Source organism: Cupressus sempervirens, chromosome 6 (assembly GCF_028749045.1).
Source record: "Cupressus sempervirens isolate cs-2001-9-10 chromosome 6, ASM2874904v1, whole genome shotgun sequence".
NCBI lineage: Eukaryota > Viridiplantae > Streptophyta > Pinopsida > Cupressales > Cupressaceae > Cupressus > Cupressus sempervirens.
The window spans coordinates 715,623,092-715,643,061 of NC_143123.1; the positions used below are offsets into that span (position 1 = coordinate 715,623,092).

Below are 19,970 nucleotides of genomic sequence, written 5' to 3' on the forward strand. Positions count from 1 at the left end.
TATTTTTTGTGACCACTATCTAGGTTGTTAGTTCTTCTGCTGTTGAAAGGAATTGGAGTACATGCTCCTTTATCCATTCATTGAAGCGCAATTGTTTGGGCTCCAAAAAAGCTGAGAACTTGGTCTTTGTCCACACCAACTTGCGTCTTTTGTCACATAAGAATGATCATTACAAGGAAGGGACAACAAAGCTTTGGGATGTAGCCCCTGAGTGTGTGGATTTGGATGCAACACTTCATGATCTTACTACAGTCGGAGATGGTGATGATGATAGTGTGGCACGTGGTGCATCTATCATAAGTGGAACCATGTTTGGTTCAAATGATCTTTCAGCAATTCGAGATGATGACGAGAATGTGGATTTTCTTGTGAATCCTTATGATTCAAATTCTGATGCATATTAGACTATTAGTTGATTGAATCTTCAATCATTAACTAAGTTTTTATTTTGTTGGAATCTTGAACATGACCTATTTGAACTTATTGTCTGAGACTAAACTCTAATGTTGGACAAGCGTTGGACAAGCACATATGATATATCATATGAATTTTGAAATACCTTGAATTTTGATAAAGGGTGAAGTATCATAGTCATACGATCAAATGATTATTTTTTGTATATTTTTTGCATTTCTTTGCACATATTACACACACATTTCCTCCCGCATCCGCATCCGAAAAATAATAATCCCCCATCCCTTATCCGCTTTTGGAATCACATCCGAATCGATAACTTAGCTTGGGAGTAATATAATAATAATTTTGTAAAGCTCATTTTTCATGCTTGGTAAAGGATTTTAAAAGTTTGGTTGTTGCAGATTTCTCAGAGGTTCATGAGAAAAAAAAACCCTCATGAGCAACATTCTTCGTGCTATTGAAGGATTTTTTTCTACAGAATCGCTTCGAGCTTTCACATAGGAAGTACAGCAACATTGATTGATCATTTAGAGTTCAGATAAAATGGGGTTTGCATTACATATCAGCCAAGGAGAAGGTCAACTTGAGGAGACATCTCATTGAGATCATTCAAATTGTTAATGTTGTTATTAAATTGTTGACCATCCCATTTTGGAGCTTTTAAAATGCACATTTTGTAAACAACAAAGGCATTTTCATTGCTGCATTTTGTGGGTATGTGTTTGTTAGATAATAAAGATAATAAATGATATCTAATGATCTGGGTTGTCATTATTTTGAAGAAAAAATGAATATTAAAGTCTGGGCTTAAATCTAGAATTTTCAACAATGTTGTTTCAGAAGTTTATGGCATATTTCCTTCAATTAAAGTGTAGCAAAGTTCTCATATTTACACTGTATTTGTGACTGAAAAACCATTGGAAAAACACAAGAAACTCAATTCAAAAAAAAAAAAAACTAAACAGAAACAGTGCAGCATGTTACACTGTTTTATTCTCTTGGCTTCCCAAAGCCTCCATAAATGATTTTTTTCATTTATTATAGATACTACAACATTTCATGTGCCCCCAAAAACCTTGGGACTATTACATCCCTTCTCACTCAATTTTAGTCACTGTTATTTCTAGATGCATTTAAAATAAGGACACATTATTTTCTATTTATTTACTGATCATGGCTACTATGGACATACAAATACCGAAGGATAAATTTGATTGAAACAAATCCGCAAACAACCCCAACCATTTTTCCTTCTCCTTTTGTTTATGGGTACATATTGAGAACACTACACTATGTAGAGGTTTGCAAGTGCTTTCTATTTTTTTCACCTGAGTTTGTATCAAATCATTCAAGTACTACTTTATTCTTGTTTGTATAGTATTTGCTGGCATTTTCTTGTATTCTCCTTTTGCAGATGAGGCAAATAGTTAAGTAGGGTTTTCAAACTATTGGAGCATTTTCTATTTGTTTGTACAAAGACGTTTGTGTGATGCACAAATGTCCAAGCCAATGACTTATTCCTTCAAATTCTAAGTTTCCTACTGTTTGAATTTTCTACCTTTACTATTTGAAAGTTTCATGTTTTGATTTGTTTACAAATATTTCACAAGTTTGTTTCTGTTAAGCGTCTTATTTAGTTTCTACTATCTTTTTATTTAAAGACTATCTTTCTATAAAGGGATAACTAGTACTTGTTTAAGGTAGGCTTAAACCGTAGATACATTTTAGTATAAGAAGTGAAATTTACTCTCTTGGAGAAACTTAGTTTCCTTTTGCAAGACTCAAATCTGGTAGCCTATTATTGACATCAATGAATAATCTCAAACTATCTTTCGTATTTCATAAGAATAATGCATATCTACAAAAATACTAAGCAGTTGATGTTAAATGCAAGTCACCATATAGGAACTAACATAATAACCATTTGAACTAATGGAATATAAGTAAAACAATGCAAAAATCAAATAATCAATAAATTGTGTTAATAAATTATAAGAACTCAATGTATATAAATTTCTGAATAAAAACAAGGATTCACATATCAAAGCTGTATTAAAAGGTTGTCTAAATCATTTCATTTAATAAAATACTATACAGATTAGCCTATTAAGTAGTGCTAGGTATAAATATCAAATCCATATCAACAAAGAAATAGGTTGAAAGAAAATATGAAGAAATGGGCCTTACCTATTTGATCTCGTTGTAAAGATACAAGATGGGCACAACTGCAAACAAATACACATGTATAAGTCATTCTCATCATGTAAAGAGGTCCTATGAAAATATCGTTTAAGTAAACGTAAAATTAGCATAATCAAAATAAAGAGTATATCATCTATTAAATCATTTAACACTTTTTAAGCTTTTGCATATAATTTTAAACAATGTACTACTAATTCTACAGAAAACCAAGACATTATAAAAAAAAGGCAAGTAGTTTACATATACCACTATAATAGTAATTCTACAACACTTGGTTTTTGTTTAATTTTTACATATGATAGCCTATTACTTCAACTTGACGAGTCTTTTATTTCCAGTATTTTGGTGTTACATCCATCATATGGGAATAAGGAACAAATAAATTAGATGACTTTTAACATTTAATAGACCTATGGGATAGTAGAGTTCATTTTTTTATCACTGTGAACTGGCAAACTCTTGCAATTTAGCTTAATGACGAGATCTCATATTCTCTCTTCAATATCCGTTGAATAGATCCTAAAGAGAAGACATTGTAAAGAAATGTTTTTGTAGCTGACCCTGATATCATTCATTGCTTTTCTATCTAGAACAAAGACTGTTTTAGTTTCCACAACAGTGTTTTGACAACCAAGGCAGTTGCTGCCACCAAAGGCTATTGTAGATTTGGAGGATGAGCATACGCCAGAGGGGATGATAGTGTCATAGCAAGAGCCACATATGCCATAAGAGGACATCGTCATGATTGGACACAAGGAGATGCATGAGGTAAGAGAGAAGCCAGCTCTACAACAGCTAGCAGGGCCTCGAGAGGAGGCAATGCACGAAGAGACTCTCAATCCTGAGTTGGAGGAGTACTTGGCAGATGTTGTTGGCATTAGTCGGGTAGTGGCATCAGTGCGGTCTTAGATTTGTGAGGGAGTGGATGAGCAGATCAACCAGCTCTTGGCTTTTTTCACTAGAGGGTGTATTGCAGGTTTTTCTCAATGTTTCCAAGCCAGGGGATGGCCCACTATGGAGACACTAGAGACGTTGGATGACTAGAGTCTTGCTAATAGACCAAAGGATAGCCACACCTAGGCCATGTTGAGGCAGATTGGGTGGATCTTTAGGGACGAATATTATAAGGTTAGGAGGACTTAGCATGTACAACAGGAGATGAATCTCAGAGGTTGGCAACAATAGAGGCTAAGGATCAAACAACTATCCAACTCAAGGAGGTCGAAGAGAGGCTAGAACATAAGGAGGATGGGTTATCCCAACACCAGGATAAGTTAGCAGAGTTGGAGGCCCAGTTATCCTAGGAGCGAAGTGAGCGAGCAGTGACTATGGTTCAGTTGGAGGAACAGATGCAGCAAGGCCTGATGGAGACTTGCCTAGTGTATTGCATAGAGTTGGCTGAAAAGAAGGATAATGAGATCCTCAAAATTGCTATGATGTTGAAGTCAGCTTGAGTGTGACAGATGATCGCTGAGATCGACCTTAATTAGAGGAAGTAGCAGAAGTATCGGCTAAGGGAGTTGTTGGCAGCTTCTTCTTTTTCAAGGACACTTACTCCTCCCCCTCCTACTTTTTCTTTGTGAATTGTTGTTGTAGACACTTGTTCCATTTTTGTTTGATCAACATCAGAGTACTAGTCTGACCACTCCGCATAATGTTGTTGGAAACTACTTTGTCCATTCATCCTAATCCATTGCTCCATTGGCAATCCAAATAGTTTCACATGTTTTGCAATACAACACATGATTCTCTTTCCCATCACTTGTAAACTCACATATTTTTGCTTTTGTGACATTGTAACAGTTCTAGTTATTTTCAATGTTGGTGTCCTTGAGCTAGGTATCCCTAAACTGGAACTATTTGAACAGGATAGATTGCTTTGCTTCTCATGTCCATGTGTCCCTCTGACACTTGTGGCTGCACTAGTATCCCTAGTACCTCTATCCTCGACCTTCTCTTCCTTGTTCTTTCGGGTTTCCCAAACCTGCTTCTAGTCTCTTCAATAAAGTCCTCCCCTTCGTACACCCAATGGTATTCCTCTCTACCAAACTCTTCCCAATGTTCTCTACCCAACTCCTCACCTTCTATGACCCTCATTTAGTTTTCCTCTACTACCCTTTTTGTTAGTCCCTCGGCAAGCCTCTTCAACGGTTATCTTCATTTGGTCTGTTGCTGCAACAACACCCTTTGAATAGCCTCACTCATTTATATCTTATTTTTTACTTTTATCTTTATTTAACAAATTTGGCATGAATTTTTCTTGTACATGAAAATGAAACAGCACATGTCATGTCCCCAATTTCTGCCCTTCCTTAGTGACAACATTTCTAGCAAGGTTGGTCTATTATCTGGTTCCCATAGGCCAGCAGAGCGTAGAGGGAACCAACCCAGGGACTTTGAGAGTCATGCATGAGCTTCCCAAGTAGTTTGGAGCAGTAGACAACAGTTTCCTACAATTTAGGAGGGATTCCTAATTTGTAGGGATTGACTAGGAGTGGTCTAGGAGGCGTTTGGAGACCTCAGCGAATGTTTTGGAGACTTAGAGTGCATCTCCTATTTTTTAGGAGGCATTCCTCTTTTTTAGGAGGAACTCCCAGTTCAGTGAAAGTTCTCTCAGAGGTGCACACAGCAGGGGAGTCATTGGGACTCAATTTTGGTTGATTGGGGTTGTCTCCTACTTTTTAGGAGCATCCCTAGATTTTAGGGATGGACTACCAGTTGACACATCTTGTCCGACATCAGTCACAGACAGGTGACAAGGTCAGATTCATGTTTGATTGGTCATTTTGGGACTATTTGGGAAATATTTTAATATATTTAAATATTTCCTAAGTTGGTGATTAAATAAATTAAAATAAGGTTAATAATATAACCATTTTGGAGTAAGAAGGGGATTTTGGCTTCAGTTGATCAGGTAGACCTATGTGTTATAGCTCGTTGGAAAGGTCTCAAAATTCTCTAAATCTTTCTCTTTGGTCTCAAGGCATTTCAGTGAATGGAATTCTATCTATGAGGAAAAAGGTCATTTTCTAGTAACATGACTACTTTAAAATAAGAAATTATAACATTTTCACTACACAACACCACTTGGAGACACTTAGGGTTCGATTTGCAATTGAGAGGGGGTTATAAGGAGATGGAAGCTTCATTCTAAGATCATCTTTTGCATATTGAAAAACTTGTTTTTGTGAATTGGCTCTGAGAGAGCAATTCTTCATCTAGGACGCAAACCCCAGGTTTTGGATTGGCTGGGATGTAACCCTCAGCAGTTATTGGCATTGGATTCTTCAGACAGTGTGCGTTGCTATTAGGGATAGAGTACACCATTCTTTATTGTGGATTCAGGTTGTAGATTTATGGTTTCAGCGTTACAAATTGATTCTTTCAGCTGTGACGTGATTCCTTGCAGTCTTCCGGCTGCCATTTGCAGCAGTTTGGCATCATTGTTGGATGTAAGCTCCTTGGAACTGCATTGGATTTATTATTTGGCTTTATAAATCAGAAATCTGCCTGGTACGATTTATAGCAATTCTGATTTGGTTCTATGTTCTTATTTATTTTCAGTCTCCTCTCATGTTTATTGTTCATTATTCATTACTATTGTGAAAACTATCAAAAAATGCAAAACAAAAACAAAATCTTCTGCAACTTCTGTCTATTCTCAAAGACCATCAAAGAAATCACAAGAAAATATAGTTTATTAATTTAAAAACTACAGCCAATCAGCAAGGGCATCTATCAGGGATCTTTCAGCACATTATATAAATACGAACACTTAATTAATTCATTATTTGTGTATAATAAATGTCACCAGTACAACATAATCGTAACTCTCTTATGTTATCTTTTATTTCTATTTCCCTTCAAAAGGTTTAGTTTTTGTTTTTCTTCTGACAGTTATCCTTGTGTGTCTCTTCTTTCTTTTGACGATGGTAGTCTCAATGAATTTGCTACCTTCAATTCTCACAATTGACCTCCTCATAACGATTTTGAAGGGCAAGGAAGGTTTGCTCCAACACTCGAGGGAGATGGCACTTTAACTAGTCCACTGTGGGACTCACTCCAAGGGTACTCCACATGGCAATCTCTAACACCTCTTCTTGTGTGACTTCCCTCCTAACGTGAGTTTTGACAAACGCCTATAGTAAAGTGACAAAGTCTAATGCCAACACTTGTTCACCTTTAAAGACTTCTGGGTCTTCCTCCTCTTGGCAGCTACTTTCACCGTAGTCTACTGGTTGGCCCATTGCTTTACGTTCGCCATCCACACTCCGTCACTTACTATGGTTGTATAAGCAACAACATCAAATGTTTACCACTACAAGTAAAGTGAATTAAAGCATACACAGATAGAAGAAACGTAATAGATACAATAAATAGCAACAAAATATTAGGGAATTGTCACTTCATTAATTAAGTTTACATCCAATTATGACTCCATACATAGTGATAAGCATAACGATGATTCCACATTTCCACTAAGAGTGTGCCTATAAACTCCAAGGGGGTGTGAGGTGAACCATTGTGACCCATAACTGCTTACCCCTGAGGATTACTGAAGACCAACGACATACTTAACAATCTAATAACATATTTGACGACAACAATAGATTGATGGGTCCCCTCAAATTGATATCAAGAGCCCCTATTGATTTCAATAGAATATATCTTCTTGTACGTCCTTATCCGTTTGCATAGTCGTTTCATAGAAATCACGAGTAGAGTCTCAAAAGCTTTTTTTCTTTTCTATTGCTTATAAAATTGCCACTAAATATACCTCTCTTTCAACTGCTTTCTAAGTGACCTCTTACTTTAATCCCAAGAACAAATGAGTACCTGTTAGTGAACAGAGTGTCTTTTCCAATTAAACAATAATCTACTCTATGCCCAAAACTTGGAACATCCAATAATATTCACAACAGTTGGGAAAACATAATACTTATCTATTTCTCTCTGCATTTATAGGTACAGCTCCCTTTACAAAGATTTATCAATAAGCTCAAAAGAAACCGACAATAACTAAATACGCACTTTTACCAATAAGTGCATAAGGATCACTCATGTACTCTTAGGTACTAAGGTAACAGTTTACATACTTATTTACAGAAAATAAATGAAAGGCTCATAGTCCTTTCACCAGCAATAATCTAACTGGAATCTAAACACCACCACAGTTCGAACTAATCATGCAAGAAAATAAATGAGAATGGACCACAAAGAAATAGCAATAGATATTACATGTGACTGATTATCATAACTCACAAAGTAACCACGATCAAATTGCTTCAAACACCAAGTTTTAAAGCACAGTAAAAGGTGAAAGATTTATCAATAAGCTCAAAAGAAAGCGACAATAACTAAATACGCACTTTTACCAATAAGTGCATAAGGATCACTCATGTACTCTTAGGTACTGAGGTAACAGTTTACATACTTATTTACAGAAAATAAATGGTAAGCTCATAGTCCTTTCACCAGCAATAATCTAACTGGAATCTAAACACCACCACAGTTCGAATTAATCATGCAAGAAAATAAATGAGAATGGACCACAAAGAAATAGCAGTAGATATTACATGTGACTGATTATCATAACTCACAAAGTAACCACGATCAAATTGCTTCAAACACCAAGTTTTAAAGCACAATGAAAGGTGACAGATATATATATTCAAAAACTTCCTTCACCACAAAGTCTTTTGAAAAGAATTTACATATATATATTCTATCTATCTATCGCTATTTCTAAAAATGCTCCAGCATTTATAGTTCTTACATATCCGAAAAGGCCTCCATTAAAGCCTAGCCTTTTGGTTTAAAAGAACAATTACAAGCAGCAAAGATAGTTTTTGAAACAGTTGCAGAAAAAATAAACAAAAAGTAATTGATTCAAAAACTTCCTTCAGAACAAAGTCTTTTGAAAAGAATATATATATATATATATATATATATATATATATATATATATATATATATATATATATATATATATATATATATCGCTATTTCTATCTAATTAACTTGAAACAGTACTAACTTTATCAAAGTGTATTTTTTTGCCTTCTAATAATCCAACCCCTAACTAGTTAAATGCTCCAGCATTTATAGCTCTTACATATCTGAAAAGGCCTCCATTAAAGCCTAGCCTTTCGATTAAAAAAAACAATTATGAGCAGCAAAGACAGTTTTTGAAACAGTTGCAAAAAAATTTAACAAAAAGTAACTGATTCAACTAGACTTCATCGCCAGTTTTCTCTCTATCAGCCACAGTTTGTTTTACCAGCTTCCAGCTCCTGAAGACATTCATGAGTTCCTGCATTGCATGGGAGTATGGGTTTTTCAGGCTCAGCAATTTGGACCTACAAGCATCCTTCTGCCATTTGAGCTCTTTAATTCTTCGGCTTTGCCATGGCATTAGGTTCTTATTCAAATACAACATCAATTCGACGTTTGCCAGTGTAGTGAAGTCGCTAGGAGTAGGTGTATCATTGCCTTTGATTTTTGTCACAGCGTCATTGAAACTTCTTGTTAAGACCTCGAAGTCCATATTGCCATCTTCGAATTGTGGAATCCCTGTGGGATTAACAACATGCATATCCTTTAGGAGCTCTTTGTGCAATCCAGTGATCTCAATCTCCATTGATCGCATTTCCTCAATGGCTTCTCTATAAATAGACTCCTTCCAAACCATATTACTCTTCAAGATGAATAGCATAACCTGAAACACAATGGCTTGGCATCGATTCTAATCGGCTTCCTATACTAGCACAAGGGTTTGAATCTCGCCCAATAGTGTCGCTCCCTCTACACATGTGGTAGTAAAATCCAAGATGAACTTACTAGCTTCCTTTATTATGGAGGCCACCCAGGCCTGTACTGCGTCCGAGAGTAAATTTCCCCTTTGCATCTATTTAACTAACTGCTGGCTATCTGAGGAGTTGGGATTGAAAGACTGTGGGGTCTAAACCAGTGGAAGAGCACCTAAATTCATCAATGAATCTATATAGGCAACCATGGTAATTACTAGCGCCTTGAGCTCTTTCTTTTCTTTTCTATCTCTCTCTGATTGGGTCAGCATATGATCTATAGAGAATTTGAAAAAGCGGTTACCTATGTCTATTAATGGCTCCTAACTCCATAGTAGCGACCTTAAAGCCTTCAGCATCAATTTCTCTAGATTCATTCTTTTGTTTGTATGTGGCCACTTCCACCGTTACTTTTCCCGTTACTGGATCTTTGATCAGATGTACATCACTTTTTAATTTCTTGCTCTTAGAGCCGCGGACTGCATATTTGGTAATGATATCCTTAACAAGTGTAGACATAGGCTGTAGAATCCTCTTCTTGTTGACAAAATTAGACAACCAAGATGGGATAGCAGGAGTAGTGGAAATTCCTTGAGCTTCCTTGATGGGAGCCATGAACTTGGGTTGATCCGGTTTAGGAGCTTCAATTAGCTGTACATCACCATCAAGATTATCCGGAAAACTGATTCTTCACCTAGACCCTGTCCCTAAGCCATCATCTTCTCTTTTTGAATTTCCTGCTACATGAGTGCCTCGGATTTGGTCTTGGACATGGTTCTAGGGGTCGTGGTTTGTGTAGCAACGGCATTCTTTTTTGCTTATTAGGAGTCGACAAACTACCTGCAACATGAGATGAAACCAAAATGTCAGAAGCTAGTGGTTTAGAGAAAGAAACCATCTTTGGAGATTTTCCAGTTTGCTTTCCATTGACAGTCCTCATTTTTCTTCTCCTTAGCTAGTTATCTATGTGAGTGAGGATAGATTTGGTCCTCAAGTTTATATCATCCTCTTCTCCTTGGCTCCAATCTACTTTCAATTATTTCAAAACACTTGCCTCTTCCCATCCTGGTTCGACAATGTCTAAACCATCTTCAACCACCCCTTCTAGTTGGAATTTCAGCTTGAGAGAACTAATTTGTGAAAGTGTTAACCTCGAGTGATCTCTTCTTAACACTTCTTCATCATTGCAATCTTGCCATAAATCCTCTACATGTGGAACTGTAGGTGACTGACCTTTTAAACCAAGAACTCGGGCTATGAAACCTTTGCTGTCAAAATCTCTCCTCCCCTGATAGGATCCAAAATTGAAACTAAGTAAATTGCTTCCGATGACCAAAGCATTAATCATGCTACTACAGGTTAAATGGCCAAGCTTAATAGGAAAAACTAATTCCCAATTTTCTTGAGGTAGGTTGTCCTTAATCACTGAAAACAACTGTCTACAGAGTTCGGCTAAGACAAAGCAATCTAGTGCATAGCGAGGCAATTTCACTGGTGGTTCTTGAAATCCGCCTACTCTCAAATAGGTGAGTTTAGGAAATTGAATAAAATAGCTCCCATAATGTTGAATCAACTTTTGGGCTTCTAAGGATAACCTTGGCATTGGTGCCTTTTTTAAGCTCAAATGTACACTCCCTATTAGCACGCCATGCACTTTCCTAAAATCTTCTAATACCCTATCTCTTTGGAGCAAAGGGCAGTATTGGTAGACAATTACATCTTCACTCCAAATTTCATGTGGAAGAGAGGTAATATTACTGATGCAGGCAATGCAATAGGTCCAATAGGAAGCCATTTAAAAAATTTCTCTAGATTTCTTAGCATGCTTAAGTTGGCTTCTCAATGAATTGGCAATTAGCTCAGCCCAATCCAACAGCTATTCTCCCTTCAGAATGATTTCTACATAGCGATACATCCAATCTTCAAAAAGAAAAACATTCGCCGAACCTTTAACCTAGTGTAACAAGACCATGAGGTCGCGAACAAGAGGTTTCATATGGTCTTTGGTAACTATTTTGGGCAACCTTGAGCCACCTCTATAGTTTGTCTTTGTCCACTTTCTAGCCATGGTGTTACAATACTTGTCTGGACTTTCCTGATACTCCACTAAAGATTGGGTAGGACTAAAGGCGGCAAAGGTATATTCAAACAGACGTAAAACTGAGGAAATGGTTTCCTTGGAAATAGATAACACAGATTCCCCATCTTTGTTCAAAATGCTTTTGGTTCTTACATCATAGTGATCAATGCATAGCTGAAGTAACTCAGGACTCAAAAGGGCAGCGGGGAAAGCCACAGCTTCAACCAACCCACTTGTCAAAATTTCCATACAACCATTAACTTCATCTACTCATTCAAGGAAATTTGCTTGTAATTTCTCAACCTTGACACCCTCTAAGTTAGTATTAGTAATAACAGGCTTCCTACACTCCAAACTGGAAATATTTCTGAAGAAATGTAAAACAGACTTCATTTCAAGCAAGGAAATAAAAGCCCAACACTGATTTCTTGTATTCTCACCTGTAGTTTGCTGAGAAAAACTAGACTTTTTCCCTTCGCTTTCTGCCGCTTCTCCTTAAATTCATCCTTTCACATGATAAACAATAAAATGGGAAACTTGTGTTCTTTTAAAGGGAAAGGAGAACATACAGGCGGACGTACGGCCTCATAATGAGGCATTCATCGTGAATTAGTTGCGGCCTAATTCGCACGATTGAAACCCATGACAAGACCTCTTTATTTAATAATTCCCCCTTGCGGCTATCTTTGCAATGATCACCTTTTTCTAACAAACAATCTATCTTTCGGGTGAAAGATGTCCCCCTTCCGAGTCATGATGACATCCATTCTCGTGTTTGAAATGAAATTAGTTAAAACACGACCTCCAATCATTGCTTCTGGACACCTCAATTAATGCCTCGAGAACTGGGAATCCTTAGGAAATCGCAAGCACTTTTCACACAAAAACTTTCAATAGTAGAACCACTTCGAACTGCTTCGAACTGAGGTTCAAAGGGGTTCGAAGCGGCTCAAAAGAATATCCTCATAACGCTTAAGTGGGTCCCACCTGTAGGAAAAATGGTCAGTATCAAATCCTTTGGTTGAACTTCTTTGAACTACTTCGAACCAAGGTTCGAAGAGGTTCAAAGAGGTTCAAGGCATAAGAGACGCGATGGACAACACAAGGTAAATCTCCATATGCAAGGCTTGATGATATTTGGGAAATATGAAACTGAGGAAGGCTGGTTCAATAGTTAACTTGGGCATTCCAAAAGAAAACAGAGAAAACCCAAACAATGGCAAATCAAAATAAGGCTAACAATACCTAATTCTCTTAATCTTCATAAACAGAAAACAGAGTTTTGCACTTGGGAAACAGAACAAGCCAAAGAAGTAAAATAAATACAGAACTAGGATTAACATTGCAAATTGCAAACCAAAATTAGAAGCATATCAGATATGACCCTATTCAAGTCATTTTTTTATATAAACAGGACTATTTTCCTTCACAAGGCTTAAGTGTAGACTACAGAATTGTAGTCTGTTGCTGCTCACTTAATAAAAGGTTGTAACATATGATATGTACATGGTTCACTATGATAAACAATATCCAAGCACAACCTGCAATTACTTAAAATCTATAACAGAAGCTATCCTCTCTATCATTTAGAAACTACCTGCCAAGAGCCTTTCCAAAATCAGAACAGAGTGATCGCACATATGTTCCTTTTGAGCAAGTAACTTTAAAAATTAAGTTTTGCCTGCAACAACAAAAAGGACATTTATTCCCTTCCTAAAATGCCTCTAAAGATTGGTAAAGGATACTAAACAGCAGAGAGATGTTCAAGAAGGATGCCAATCTTTTAAATTTAAAAAATTAATAACAGAATTCGCAAAGATCATTTTAACTAGAACAAGCAAAACAACAAAAATGGAATAGAAATGCATTCTGTAACTCCATATGACAATTATATACCCTGTATTCCATATGAAAAATTATATAATCATTTAAAGCAATAATTAGAACACCAGTACGCACATAATATGGGAAATACACTCAGAAAGAGAGTGTAGGTATATACTCACCTATCATCTAAGCTTCGCTGTACATCAAATTTGTATATTGAAACTTTTCTTGGTGGAAGGTCTATTGTTTCTCCCCTCCTTGCTTTATCATACATCTTCTCTCCCCCAACCTTGCAGTACATGTGTTGCATGAAACATAGATACAATAAGAACACTGAACATCTTGTGAAAAACATTAACACATAGCTTCTTTTATCGTTGTACCACCAGTGACATAAGCAGAGCAAATCAATATCAAAAGGAAATATTAAATCCCTTCTATGCCACACACACAACCGAAAGAAGAAACAGAAACTTATGGCCGCATGTCCTAAATATGTTGATTTACTATATAACCAGTTAGTGATGGATTCACCAGAAATATGAAATATGTAAGAAAAGATATTCAAACATTAATAAGTGACAAAAAAGTCAGATCAGCATGCTGCATACAGTCCACTTGTGATAAATTAGTGCATGTCTCCACAATAACATATGTATGTTGAGTAAACTAGGACAACAACTCTGGAAAGACAAAACATGAGAAAGCATGTCATATCCCCTATTTTTAGCTGTTGGCAGGTAGTCAGTGAGGCCAGTACATCATTGTGATCCTCCTAGTCAGGTAAGATGTTTAATCAACTTACTATTTTGAGTAAGCCAGTGATGGCGGTTCCCATTTCTGGTAGGCACCTAGGCGCTATTTTTGGTCGATGATGATATTGGCACTTTTGGTGATATATATTGAGTTTAAGTTATAAATTGCTTTTGGGCGCCGAGTAGGGGTATTAATCATTAATTCTCATGGAATATAATCCTAAGTCTTAAAAGCAATGCTTTTAAGTGAAAGGTGTGTTAAAGAAGCCTTGTAAGCGAAGTGTCTACATGAAGCTTTAAGCTTGGGAGCTGTTTACTATTAATTCAAAATTATTAAATGAAGGCTTCTAATTGAAAAGTGAATTGATGAAGGCTCTTAGTGAAACATGTGTGAGAGAAGCTACTTTCTTTTCAAGTCTTCAAGAAGTGAATCTTTTTTTATTATTAAAGCAATGCTTTGTAAGAAATGAATTCATTCATTGCTTGTGTTATTTATTGTGAATTTGATAACTTTGTGTTCGGAGAAGAGATTGAAACAACGGTTTCAACATTGCTGGAAATTGTCAATTCTTCACCATTTCAGCACTTTGAATCTGTGAAACACCAAGTGTTTTATGCTCTATCTATTGAGTAATGGTCTGAGATTTATCTGAGGATTGAATGGTGGTGTTGTATACCATTGAATTAATTATCTGACTGTTTTGGAGAGGGATTGGAATGAGTTTCATAGCGTTGAATATACTGCTTAAAATTGAGGTTATGTTTGAGAAACACTCAAGGAAGAATTCTGAATATTGTTGGTGTTGGACATTGGGGTTCGCTAGCAGATTGTTGCTGCCATCTGAGGCGACATTTGAGCTATTTGATGCAGGCTGGGCTGCATAGAAACAGCAGCATTAAGTCTAGGGCAAGCTGCATTCAATATCAAGTGGTTGCATTAGGTATTTCCATGGCCTGTGTTTTCTTCTAGAGTGTTGTTTTTTATTGTATAGGTCAGCATTGCATTTGGCCATCATTCCCAAGTGGCTAGAGGTTGTCAAGAGATATCAACAACATATTCTAAGCATTCTTGGGTTCTGTTGGTTCCCAAAACCGCAGATTGGAAATCCAAGAGCCTGCCACTTCTCCAATAGGACTTCTCAATCAATTTTGCCCAATGAACAAGAATACTTCTCGATTCCCTTGCACTTCAGGCTCCGCTACACCTAAGCGGGTAGACCTTCTCCTCGAACCTGATCACTTGGTTCAAAGCTTTTCTAAAGTGAATTTAAACTTTGGGAGTTCTCCGGCTGGCAAAGTCCTTGAACTCAATCAAAATGAAACTGAATAATGGTTGGATGTTTTGTATAATATTTGTAAATAATGGATTTGATGCTTGTAGAAGGAATATATAGATTTTCTAACTTCAATAATAAAAGACCAGTGCCTCTGCTCATCTGGGCAGTAGTGTCAACTTCAGTGAAATTTCACATACAACTTCATAAAGTTCTTATGCACTTGTATTGCCACCAATTAAATAATCAAGATGCGACAGATCAAAAATTTATGCAATTTTAAATTAGTCTAGATTGAAATTTAACTTCTCTGGGAGACAAACTAAACACAGATATGGAAACAATTAAATATTTCACACTATCTGTGATGATCAAATTTAAATGTTAAATGACCATGTCCACTTATCTGATATTTAAATTGTATACAGAATTCCAAAAATTAATTACAAAGGATGATTCATCTGCAGTTTAAATCTTCACGCCATTTAAAAAATAAACAAAAGACTTTTTATTTTATTATTAAAATAAAATAAACCAATTTATATTACAAGTCATTTTAAACTCCTTATCCCTCTATACAAGTAATATAAAATAATTTCTCCTGAATATGAATGTGAATGTCCAAATTTTTTTTTTGTTTGCAATGGATAATTTTAAGTATTTATATCTGGAAAACATGAAGTAGCGTATCCCTTCATTTACCAAAGGGTATGACTCCTTTGTAATGCATTATCTATTTTATCACTTAAACCTCGGTTAACACCCTCCTTAATTTATCGCATCTCACTCAGATTTTAATCATAGTCCTCATTTAAATAATCTGTATTAATCGCATTTCAATAACTTGCGGCAATCTTAACTGAATCGCAAGAGGTAGACTTTGACTTCATAAAACATTTGGTGTTTTTCCATCACTTTAATCTTTCAAATGCATTGATTCATAGATTTATGAAAAGCAGGGGGCTACCGAAACTTGTTTATTCCTGTATTTTGTTTATATCTTCTATGTCGGAACATTATGAATTCACAATTACATCTTCATGAATTGTTACCGCAAATGCTCATGATTGAATTCGAAGGTGTATGTCTTTGAAAATATAAGATTATGATCCACAGGTGATGACTTCATTCAAATTCCTCTATCATAATTCTATGCTTTACTTTGACATAAAGAAGAAATTATGTGTCAGATTTTGGGTGCCAGTCATTGGAAATAATTGTGTCTTTTATATTGTCATTTTTGAAGTGAAAGGATGTCTATTTAGTTGCTCACATTATGAAGTGCAAAGCCACCACTTCTAACCTTAATCCAATGACACTGATTGAAGACTTGGAAAATTTTACTCTGCCGCTACACACAACCATCTCCATCATGGCTTTCATCTCTAAGCTAAATATCAACTATGAATATAAACAAATGGCATTGTCTCAAGGTTGGATCCTTCATTTGATTTCTTGCGTGTTCCTGTAGTTTTGTGGACGTTTCAGGTATGCCTGAGAAAGCTACTCTTGGACTTAAATGTGCCTACGAATCATTAGTTTTAATCATACACATCTGCGACTGTACAATATCTCCTCCAAAGGATTATGAAGTTTGGTAACTTGACAGAGTTCTCCTGTGCACCAGGTATATATGTGACTGTATTTAAAGTCAACACTGTGTTTCATTGATATCAATGACCTTTTCCATTCACAACATCTTTCCTTTGCAAGTGCTGCTACGGGTGCAATGTAAACAGATCAAGATATACCCTCTCTCCACCTATGTTTGAATAGGATTGAAATGCCTGAATTGCTGGCGAAGCATGTCTCCCTAACAAACTGGTTCACTGTATAATATCAGTTTGGATATGTGTGTCTCTCAACTCTTGTCATGAGACTCGATAGATAATGATTGCCTTAGCCTGTATCTCTGTGAACATTATATGAGAAGTTACTGTGTTGGTATGTATCAACGGTCACCCTTCATCATGTCATTTCCTCAGAACAGTCAACACTTAATCAGTAACACCTCGCAAGATGTTCTATGTCTGGTCACTGATCTTCTGTTGTATAATATTGAGAAGTTCCTCATAAGAAGCTCTAATCTCCCTTGTCTTGTCAATAGACAAAACACTCTCTTCTTGAACTTGGCTTATAAGAACATATTATATCCACTCATTGTGGAAGATGCATAATGAAAATCCTTTAGATCCTTAGCATTGATGTGCAGCATGTTTACTCAAATGGAGGCCCAAAAAATAGGGTTCCATCAGGTTCGTAATTTAATTAAGTGTTATTTCATGCCAAGTGTATGTTAAAATGTTTCTTGGCTGAAGGTGCAGATTTACATGTAAAAAAATTCTAATTTATGCATTTGAAATGATCAAGAGTAGCTGTCATTGCCTCTTACTCTTTGCTTAGTCATTGTTGAGTTATTTTGCAAGAATTTTAACATCATTTAAAACCATTTCAGAAAGCAAATACAATCTGAAAATAAAGGATAGTGAGATAGCGGTTTCATGCAAAGTGTTTGACAAAATGTCATACATCTAAAAAGGTAAAGCAATATGGTGTTTCTCCAAGTTAGAACCAGGTGGGGGTCTTACAAAGCAGCTGATAGATTATATCATTACATCAAAAAAGAAAAGAATTAAAAAAAGGTGATTTCACGAATTTAACGTAGGTCCCGGAAATTTTAGGCCCACTTCTCAACCAAACAATTGATTAATCAATTGACCTTGAATAACATTACTCCATCCCATTCTCAACCAAAATAACAAAAAAATCCCAAGACTAGAGTACTTGTCAAAAACAAACAACAAACAGTACAGGAATCTCTTGTAGCTTTAAAGATATTACCACATCTTGATAGCTGGAACATGGGAGGAAGTTATGATATCTTAAAATAAACACACTTTTGTTTATTATAAAAACATGTAGCTTCTTTTATATTTAAATTTTACAGTATGGGCAACATAAACAAATAAAATCAATATAGCAAAGGAAATACTGACTCCTTTCCATTGCCACTCCCGAACTTTTGAAGGGATAAATACAAGGTTGCACAGGTACGTGTACCCAGACCCCTGGTACACGTACCAGGTACTGGTACGCGTATCCCGTACCGGGTACGGACTAGGGCACGTTTCCTAAATTGTGAAACACCACGTCAGCTTTTGAAAAGGTAGAGGCGGCATAATTGGTCGTGCTGGAAAGTTGAAATAAAGTGTAACCTAAAATGCGGCGTTATATTACCAAAACGCGGCATTAAACACTCTCCATCCACAAGCAGGTCAAAGACGAGGTTAAAGGTTGAACGCAGGTCGAAGACAACGTTGAACGCAGCCGCAAGTCAAAGAAAGTCGAAAAACGGAAGGCAAAGACAGTTTCACGCGTTTTTCTCAAACGCCACGCAAAGTTCAAACGCTTCACCCCATTTTCTACAACCTCAGACTCGGCGCTCGCACAGAGGTATTTTAATTTTTTATTTTGCTGATGAAAAGTTCTGCTCGCGTTTACAAAACACAATATTATTTTTCAACGTTTTTAAATTTTGTTTGAGTTTTATTTTAAACTTTTAAGTTTTAAAGTTTTCACTTTCAGTTTTAACTTTTAACAAAGTTTAATATTTTAATATAATAATATATGATGGAACTACATAACTATAGTAAATACTAAACTTAAAGTTTAAAGTCTTAAACCAAATAAAATTAATAAATATTTTTAAATTTCAATATTTATACATTTTATAACTTTATTGAAATTAATTTTTAAATGTTATTGTTTAACTTTAGTATTTATTTAATTTTTAATTTTTTATATAATTTAAAATTGATAAAATTTAGTTAAAGTATTATTTTATTGATTTAATTAAATTAATTTATCCTTTAGTAGTTTACTATTTAGTATTTTGACTTGTAACAATACACGATCATCTTAAATTTTAAAAAATTTAAATTATAATATCAGTATGGATTTTTAAAATTTTAAATAGATGTTTACAATTTAAATAATCGTTTAAATTTTAAAGTGAAATTTATTTTAGAATATAAAGCAATATAAAGCAACTTTAAGTCTTTAATTCTTTTTTATTTGCTATACAATATCTTCTCAACAGTTCGACAGTAATTATTGAATTTTTTTAAAAAAAATTCAGGTAGAATGTCAGGTGGAGGAAAGCAAGCGTTGTATCATTTGTGGAAGTATGTTGATCGTGTTCGAGGGCCGAAGGGTTCAGGTGGATCAGCCGAGGTCACATGCAAGCTTTGCCCTTTGAAATGGAAAGGTTCTTACACGAGAGTGAAGGCTCACTTCCTTCACATATCTGGGGTAGGTGTTGATCCTTGTACAAATGAGGTGGAACGATATGATCTTATAAGGGAGCAAGAAAGGGCTGAAGGGAAAGTTGCTAAGAAGAGCTCTCATGCTTCAACAACAGGGCATGTACAGAGTCAACATGGAGATTCAGAAGTAGATGTCTCAACTACAGATGTAGCCCGCAAGAGACAACACATTGGCAGCTCAAATCCCATTGAAGAATTGTTTGATGTGATCGGTCGAGATGCTGTTGATGCAGCAATTGCACGATTCTTTTATGCAAATGGAATTGCATTTAATGTTTCTCGCT

General features: G+C 35.8%; 1 protein-coding gene across 1 annotated transcript in view; it reads right to left on the reverse strand.

Moving 5' to 3' along the window:
• Window positions 1-19,970, reverse strand: part of LOC149554289 (Pseudouridine synthase family protein) — a 137,084-nt gene that overhangs the window by 5,090 nt on the left and 112,024 nt on the right. The window contains exons 6-8 of the mRNA XM_089789502.1: window positions 13,512-13,621; window positions 13,103-13,186; window positions 2,605-2,642 (exon numbers count right to left, since the gene is read on the reverse strand). Of these exons, the coding sequence (XP_089645628.1) occupies window positions 2,605-2,642; window positions 13,103-13,186; window positions 13,512-13,621 (232 nt within the window). The remainder of the gene's footprint in view (window positions 1-2,604; window positions 2,643-13,102; window positions 13,187-13,511; window positions 13,622-19,970) is intronic.